The 9,393-nt window shown below is 38.3% G+C and overlaps 1 protein-coding gene across 1 annotated transcript in view; it reads right to left on the bottom strand.

Annotated features, from left to right (window-relative positions):
- Positions 1-9,393, bottom strand: part of Etv1 (ETS variant 1) — an 85,981-nt gene that overhangs the window by 6,063 nt on the left and 70,525 nt on the right. The window contains exons 9-11 of the mRNA XM_028768822.1: positions 8,959-9,027; positions 7,049-7,117; positions 4,035-4,204 (exon numbers count right to left, since the gene is read on the bottom strand). Of these exons, the coding sequence (XP_028624655.1) occupies positions 4,035-4,204; positions 7,049-7,117; positions 8,959-9,027 (308 nt within the window). The remainder of the gene's footprint in view (positions 1-4,034; positions 4,205-7,048; positions 7,118-8,958; positions 9,028-9,393) is intronic.

Below are 9,393 nucleotides of genomic sequence, written 5' to 3'. Positions count from 1 at the left end.
ACACACACACACACACACACACACACACACACACACACACACACACAGAGTTCATAAATGTATGACTTCTAAACGCATAAAAACACCTTCAAATCTAAGGCATAAGGCAATAGCGATGGCTGTGAATTTCCCATGTCCTGGTTTAAACCAGGCTTACAGTTCTCTCTTCAACATCACAATAGAATCCTTTGTCATCATTGTTTTGGGTAGAAATTAAATGGAAATAAGGGAATGTGTTTGCATCACGAAAGAACAGACTGCAATTCACCAAAATGAGGCAGATTTTCCCTTCTGCCATAAACTAGCAGTCTTTTCCTTCCTGAACTTTCAGACCCCCCCAAAAAAATAATCCCAGATTAGGAACTGCTTAATGATCTCTTTGTAAAGGTGTTTTGTTGAGTTTGTAAAAAATAAAAAAATAGAAAAGATAAAGACTCTGCTCAAATTGTACAAAAGATTGACCAGCTGGCAGTGTGTCAGCAGAGGAAGCAGTATGCCAATTAATAAGCTCAACCACAAATAATTGTTGTTGCCTAAAGCAGCATCTAAGAAAACTATAGCCAATCCCAAACTGGAAAATAAAGTTCATTTAGGAAACATTAATTGGATGCTAAAAATAAGGCAGAAGTGGAAAAGTCACCATGTATATGAGTCTTTTTCTTTTAAAACAGAATGTCCACAGTGTGGTTTAGTAAAAGTCTCAGAAGTGTTGCAAATGTGACTGTCGTAGATGTGGCTAAGGCAGAGCTCTCCAGCAGAGCTTTGAAAACACTTCTTCCCAATGGTACCACTCCACTTCACCATCACACTGGGCCCATGGTGGCATACAGACAGGAGCCTGTTTCTGTCACTCCAATGCAAATCTAGTTCTCCTTCAGTCCTACTCTTTGGTAGTCTGAGGAGACACTACGCACAGCCTCAGCAAGGCCATAAGTATATTCTCTAACAGAGCATGAGCCTTTGTTTCCCCAAAATTCCAAGTTGTGCTCCATCCGCAAAAAGAGTCCTCAAAAATCATCTTTCTGCTCCTGTCTTCCTTTCATTCGCACAAACTTTTCTGCTGCACACACCCCCATCTTTAAGTAATTTGTGTTCTTAAAATGAACAAATAATGGTGCTGAATCACATGAAAAGGTATACTGTTTTGTGAGGAGTGATGGAGCAGAGACAAGACTATCTGTTCAAGCCAGCAGTCACAGTGGCAGATATATCTTAATCTTCCAAAATCTTTACAGTAAGTGCTTCACCTTTCAGTCTAAAATGATAATGATTGAAATTCCGAAAAAACAAAGGAAGGAAGGAAGGAAGGAAGGAAGGAAGGAAGGAAGGAAGGAAGGAAGGAAGGAAAGAAGGAAGGAAGGAAAGGGAGTTTTGTTTTTTGGGTTTTTAGGTTTTTTAAGCAAAATTTTTCAAAAATGTTATGAAGGATATCAGTGGTTAAATAGAGACACAACTATACAGCCTGAAAGTGTGAAAAGTTCTGTTACGCAACAATTCTGGAAAACATTCATTTACCAGCGAATCTTTATTAGAATCTTACCAGAGTCCTCTTCAAAATTAAAAGGCAATGAACTTTTAAGAAACCTAGAAAACGTCTGGAGTGACATTACTGTTGTGACTACTTTAAAAGAAGACTCTGAGAATTTGCTTCTTATAATGCCAACTTATTCTCAGCACTATGGATGATGTAAAGAAAGTCTCTTCTTAGATGTATTTTGTGTCATAACTGGCACAAAGTTAAGGTAACAAAAGATAACAATATGTGTATACAATGTAGACACATTTTTGTGAAGACAGAAAGGTCTAAAATTAACAGGAAACCTAAATAACTTCCAGGTCATTCAAAAACTAAGTCCCCTCGATTCCCCCTAAGTGCCACCAATGTCATACACACAATCACTCAAAGTTGAGGTACAGTTTTTAACAGGGAGTCTCAAGATGGTGACATTCTCCTGACGTACTTTCAAATGGGAGCTTATACTGTTAGGAAAGACCATACAGGGTAGAGTGACTTAGCATGCACCCTCACTGCCAGTGACATTAAATGAGTCAGTTTAATTCTTTAAGTATAACTCTATTTGTTTTGTTATATTAATAAGTACATTTTTGCGTGTGTGTTAGTGTTTGAACTCAAGGCTAGCACTTCAACAGTGACCTACATCTTCCAGCCCACCAAATTATTTTGCAAAGTTGTGCTTAGTTATGGGACAGTGAACCTGGGGTCTGGCGATCTGACTTCCCTGATGTTCAACTAACTTGGGCATCATCAAAAGACTGCAGTTGAATCCAGAAGGTGTCTTGCTATGTTAAAGAATGTTTCTGGATACATTTGCCTGAGATGACTGATTAATTTGGAAATATTATACCATTATCTCAGACACCTGAAAGAGAGAGCTGTGTTTGCTATTGGTATCCAAGCACACCAAGCAGATAAGCACGGCAGATTCTGAATTTCAATCATTATCATTTTTAAACTGAAAGGTAAAACATGAGAAAGTAAAACCTGGGAGTAGCACAGTATGGTGGCTTCCAAGACATCATTCACGGATTGTGGCGGTCACCACGGAAAGATCTGTTATATAGTGGAAAGTAGAAAGGAACTGTGTGCCACACAGACAAATAATTCACACGTCTTTCCAAAGAAGAAATCAGGAGAGACAATATGGCCGCTCTCTGATGTATATGATTGTTAAGAATGAAGTAGGAACCAATAAGAAACAGGATATTTAACATTTTAAGGGTTTTGGGGGAGAGATGTGGGGGTCTGTAGTGTGTATTTGTTTTGGTGTATCCCCAAGGTTGAGGATAAGTCTCATCAATCTGGACCTTGTCTTTTGAGACAGGATCTCTCACTAAACCTGACACATGCTGACTGAGTTAGACTAGATGGCCAGTGTGTCCCCAGGATCTTTCTGTGTCTGCCTCTAGTGGGCTTGGATTAAAGGTATATGCTGCTATACTTGGCTTTTCGCATGGCTGTAGGAGACAGAATTGAAGTCTCCACGCTTGTGCAGAAGGGCATTACTTATAGAGTTATCTTCTCAGGATCCTAGGGGTAGAACAAAAGCATAAGAGACATATAGTACCTATTGCACAACTTCTAGTGAGTTTGTTATCATTTAAAATTAGTCAACTGACTGAACTACTGGGTCTTGTTTTTGACTTTATGCATCTATGACAGCAAAGTTGGTGAACTATCAGTTTTATGAAACGTGATTGTGTATCTTTCTCACGTTTAAATAATAAGAAAACTCAAAATGTGTTGGCACTAACTGGTCACCTAGTCAGATCTTCCATTCTTTTATTCAAACTCAAACATATAAACACCAGGGGGTTGCTAAATAGACATAGTCACTAGCAGAATGTTGCCTCTCCTGAGAGGCTCAAATGTTACTGACATCATTCAGTAATGTCTCCTGTCCAAACAAATATGACAAATATAAAGTGTTCTGTTTCTGCTCAGTTTATTTTAATCACAGGTGGAGGGAAATGCCTGTTTAACTGACATAAAGCCTTGTTGAATTTCCCCAGTCCAAGTCTTGCTCTGGTTACTAAAATCATGCATCCCCGTCACGGTAAAGGGCTCTGCGATGATTCCATTAGGCATCGCTAATCTATATTGGCTGTCCCATAATTTGGTGGTTCTTCACTTACATCATTTAAATGCATCTACAGAAAATCAGTTTCTTGACAGTCACACGGAGCTCTAAATATACTAGAAAATTTAAACATGCTGATAATTAGCAGTGGTTTCCCTGCTCCTGAGTGCTGAGTGTATGTTTGGTGAGAAACCAGTACTCTACTGCAAAACTAGTTCCCTGAACAGATGTACACTGTTGTAAATGGGGAGAGACGATTGCATTTAGTGAGAAAGACCAAGAAAGAGATTACTGTACACTGTTTTGACCTACTTTCAGATTTAAAATATGTCCATACAGTTTTGAAATGTTTTAAGCATCTTTGTAACATATTAATCAAATCTGCTTATATTTTAGAAAATTTTCGTTTCCTACTCAACATCTACTTAGACTCACCTCTTCAGGCTCAATCAGCTTAAATTCCATGCCTCGTCCAGTCCAGGCAATAAAGTGAGAATTTGAAGGGTCATCCAGAAGAGCTACCAAAAATTGCCAGAGCTGAAGGGACCCTCGCCTCTGGTATGTGGGTCCTTCCCGGTACATTCCTGGCTCTTGCTTAATATCCCCTAGATTTAAAAAATAAACGATTATCAGCTATACTATCCCATTTGCATAAAATTGACACCCAATCAATCATGAAAACGGTTAAACACAATCACTTCATGGTAGCTGTAAACAGCACCATTAAACACAGATTTAAAATAATGAAATGATTAAAAGTCAACCAACAATCTACACAGACATGCATATGACATAACAATATTCTCACTGATACAAACGTACACCAGTAAGGAGTAAATTTGTAACCATCATTTACTTTTAAAAACCTAATCCAGCAGTCTATCCTTCATTCATGCCTTTACAAATCATCATATCCAGCCATGCTTGTTTTGTTAGTGCTGTTTCTCCAGCTTTGACTAACACAAGGAGAGATGTAATCAGCTCCAAGCTCTGGGCATTTTATTTGCATCAATTAATTTCTACAAACTGGAATTTGTGACTACTTTATCGACCCGTGCACAACCAAGTACTGAAAATCTCAGTGAGCGTATTTCAAGGTAAATTTAGTAATATCATAAAGTCTGTGTGGCAGGTGCTTTATATGAATTAGGAAGTTCTCTCTTGTGGGAGCCAGCAGCAGTAGCAGCAGCAGCAGCGTCCCACCTACTGAACCCTTCCTTCAGAAGCTACTGTTTTGTCCCTTGGCAATAAATAAAACATTCCTTTTTTGTTTATTTAATTTTGTTTGTTGATCCTTTTTTTTTAAAGGTCAACTTGAGATGGTATATAACAACACATTCTGTAAAATAGACTTTTTTAAGCAAACAAAAATGTACTGCATTTACCTAGTATAGCATAGAAAAGCATCTAGCACGAGTACTGGTTAACACTGCTTTTCCTGTACAATTCTCTTAGCTCTACAAAACAAAATACGACCTCTGCTCATTTCCTTCCAGCTCCAGACAGGCTTCTCAAAACTGTATGGGCCTGCCTGCAGTGCTGAGCTAATGCCCACAGAAGGCTCTCGGTCAGTGTGTGAATATCTCTTTCTGGTTGAAGAAACAATTCAGGACGGATGTATTCACTTACCTCTATTCACCCTAAGTGTGAACTACAAAATAAATGTAAATCACAATCCTTCTAAAAATTTCTAGTAGTTGTTAAGTAGAAATACACCTTGCTGCGTGACCAGGAAAAAAACATACTTCAAAAGGCACACAAACACACAAAAACATTCAGCCAATAGCCACTGACAAATCGTGAAGTCCTTTTGTTCTTAACAAGGTAATTTAGGAGCACATCTTCATGTTGATTTAAGGTCACTTTCTTTTATCTCAGACTTTTTCTTCTAGTACTTAATATTTTTTTCATGAAAGCAAGTGATAATCATGCTGACAGAGTGGAACCTTGCTAAATGTAGTTCCTAGAGTGTTGCTGCATATGTGAGTTATTCCATTAGCCACATGTGAAAAATAAGCGTTGCTTTTCTTTCTGCTTTCTAATATTTAAACAATGCAAGGCATATAATATTACACACACACACACACACACACACACACACATATATATATATAACTAATTACAGTCAAAGACAGGGAACAAGAACAGCCAGCTTCCTAAACACTAGCATTCTATTTTGACATAGTTTTAAGATAATTTCCCTCCTTGTATGCCCTTACTAAGTCAAAAACTAATTAAAATGTGAAAAAACTCAAAATAAGTGAAAAGAAGAAAGAGCATTCCAGAAAGCAAGTTTTAAGCTCCATGTTAAAAAAAAAAGCCACATTTTAAGAATTGTGATGGTGTGTTGTGAGTGGCAGTTAGTACAACTCATACTTCTGAAACAGAAGTGTAAATATTATAGAAGAAAACCAAAAATCGTGATTCCCATTGGGGTTTCAACTCTGTGACCTTTAATAAATTGAGCCATCTTAAGGAAGGCTAAGGAAATAGATTTTCCTAAAACTTACAATCCTTCCCAAAAGCTCCAAGAACAGCAAGAAGCTTAGAAGCTAAGCCCTCAAGAACTAATTATGAGATTGAACAGAAATCTGAGCATGCACTTTGCTGTTTAAATAATGACAATTAAAAACTCTGAGAGCGCCCAAGTCATTACAGCCTAGATCCCCAAAGTTTTTGCAATCAACTAATCAGAGGGCCCCTGCTCATTTCCTGTTTGACAATCAAAGCAGGAACTATGGAGACCACTCTGAAGAACCACTAAATGAATTAACCGTTCACTTTCCCCACCCCCAAGCTTTCTTGTAAATGTCGGCTTTTGCCACCACGCTTGTCAAGAAAAGAAGATTCTATCTAGTTGGACGTTCATTTTTAATATCGGGGACCTTTTCATTGCACTAGCGAGATATATTTAAAAGGTAATGCTTTCCTAACTTCCTTTTAAGCAATTACAACATAATGCTACATTAGTAATGTACGTCTTCCTCGGTGGGGTGTGGGGGCAAGCAATCAGTAGACCCAATGGGCAGTTATGTTGTTCCCGTGCTCCATAATGCATCTTTTCATGAACAATAAAAAGAAAGGGCCTGCATTAGTCATCGGCGCATCCACAGTAGCATGCTTTCTGTTCTGCTTTGTTAATTACAGGATCGGCTTTCAGTAAATCTCAAATAACAAGCTGCATGCGCTCCGCAGGGCAATGGAAAGATGCCCTGCTCTACACAGGGCAAAGCAACAATGCTGGCCTTCTCTCCCATCTCCAAAAAAGGACTCTCGTGGAAGAGGGCAGTAAAGGGAGGAAGAACGGGAATGTCCAGTAACTGCACGGACACTTAGTGCATGACAAATGGTGTGTATAGAAGCCCCTAAGTACAAATGTTAACTGCTTTCAGAAAAAGAAAGAGTGGTCTTCACTCATAAAATCAAACTGCAAACCAAGAGAAACCCACCATCGAATTTCTCCGGGACGACACAGGTGTCATCATAGAACTGCCTGGGACCCTTCTCAAACATGCAGCCTGTGGGAGGAAAACAGAATATGCTTATTAATGGTAGAATATGAAATTATTCTCAAAAGTTCTTTAGCCACCAAGACACACACACACATGCACGCAAGCACATACGCACGCACATACACAAAATTCTTGACACATTAGTTTGGCTCTTTGCCTCGATTTTCCCATCTATCAAGTGGGGATGAGAGTAGTAGAGCTGGCGTGAGGACTAGAATGATTTTCATGTCCAATTTAGAGGAGCACCATTGCACAGTGATATATAAACATCAGAGATTTATAACTGCTGACCTAAGCAGAGACCTCACAAAAATACTGGCAAACTTATGCTTAATAATGCATCACTTTATTTTCTGGCTTCTTCTTTGTTTCATTATTCAAGAGAAGGACAGCAAAGTCCAATTTCTGGTCTTTCCCTGGCACTCTGAAACACATTTCGTTTACCGTTTACTTCATTACTGTAGAAATACCTTGGAAAGCTAATGTTATCATTTTAAAATATTTTTTATTATACTGTCCACACACTTACATGAGCATGCACATGTGTGTGTGCACACATATGCGTGTATGTGTGTGCATGTGCATGTGTGCATGTGTGTTGTGTTCACGTCAATCATAGCATGGCCCTGAAGGTTGGAGGGTAACTTGTGGTAGTGGCTCTCTCCTTCCACCATGTGAATCTGTGGACTGAATTAAACATGCAAGGCTTGGTGTCATCCACCCATGAGGTCATCTTCCCAAGTTTGTCTCATCATTAATAGGCATTTTGAGTTTTGTTTTGAGTTGTAAAATAATTCACCTCATGCTAAAAGTAAAAAAATAAATTATATCTTCTCATAATTCTTCTCTCTTTCATATATACTTGATTCACCTAATTGTCACCTTTACTTATAGGAAGAAATTGTATACAATTTAACCATAGCTTATTTCTCAAATAGAAGGATCTCTATGGCAGGTTTATAATATTAATAATATTATCAAGAATAACTACACTGCGTTGGTGCAAAGCTTTTCGTCTCCAGTATTTTAGATGTACTGTCTTCTGCTATCAGTTAAATGTCTATTAATATCATTCATATAAAATCATGAATACTAATCCTAACTAAAAAGGTAGTATCTATGGCAATTTTACTGAAGAAACATGTACATAGTTCCAGGAATCCTTCAGTGGAGATAATTTCCAGATAATCATTGTCTCTTACTTTGCAGATGTCAGAGTCTATTAGAGCAGAGTATTCTACTGTGGTTACCTGAAATAATAAAAATTCTGTCTCTACACAGTTTATGTGAACCCATTCTTATTAATCACTTTTCCAAAAGGTACAAAATTCAGGACATTGAAAGGCCAAATCACACTGCCATGTTTTACTTCAACCTGTGACTTAGGCTTATAAGATCATAGCTGAATATTTTCTAAGATGCATGTCAGTAGAGTGCAGTAAGGTGGGTCATCTGTAAGGAGCTGTTTCTAGTTGAAAGACTGCAAGTTGGTAGCAGAACACAGCAGGGGGTATGGACAAGACTCATGCTCAGAACCAAGCACAAGCTACTAAGATGGGAAACACTGTCCTTTAATCTTCAAGCAATAGAGCGGGGTGTGTGCTTATGTCGCCTTGCTGGAGACTGAGCCCAAGGTCTTGGGTACATTGGCCAAGTACTCTGTCATTGCTCATCTTCTATCACCTCAAACTATATATATATACATATATATATATATATATCCTGTTTTAGGAACATAACTGCATTTCCCCAAACCACACAATGAATGAGTAAGGTGGATCCATATTTGGAATGTCTGATTACTTTTAATTTTACTTATTAACAATTGTACAAAATAGAGAACTTAACTTCTGTTCTGCTTGGATGAGCCAGGAAGCCTTCTTGCCTCATATAAATGGAGTGGCAGCTAGGCACTTCTGAAAGAAGAAACAAAATGTGTCGTAGAAAGGCTGGTTAGAAGGCAAGAGCAGGTCAAAGGTTCATAGGACAGAGCAGAAACTTCAAGAGCGTCAATGATCAAGTCTGTCAGAATGAGGAGAACATTTTCAGTGGGCCTCCAACAACTTAAAGCTAAATGGATCAGAGTAGAGGTTAACTCTCTTCAGTAAGCAGATCAACAGTGTTTTACCAACTCAACTCTGAAGTTCAGCAATATCATATGGATGTCACACCAGTATGTTTAAGGGCAAGTGGAATGAATTTATATATCACACAGTATTCTCTCTATGCACAGTGCTAAACGGTTCTGTCATCGGTGACTTCACAAATAGTAGACAGAAATT

This window comes from Grammomys surdaster, unplaced genomic scaffold, assembly GCF_004785775.1.
Source record: "Grammomys surdaster isolate TR1022 unplaced genomic scaffold, NIH_TR_1.0 188, whole genome shotgun sequence".
Classification (NCBI taxonomy): domain Eukaryota; kingdom Metazoa; phylum Chordata; class Mammalia; order Rodentia; family Muridae; genus Grammomys; species Grammomys surdaster.
The sequence above is the reverse complement of the archived record's forward strand: the minus strand, read 5'-3'. Positions and strand labels throughout refer to the sequence as shown.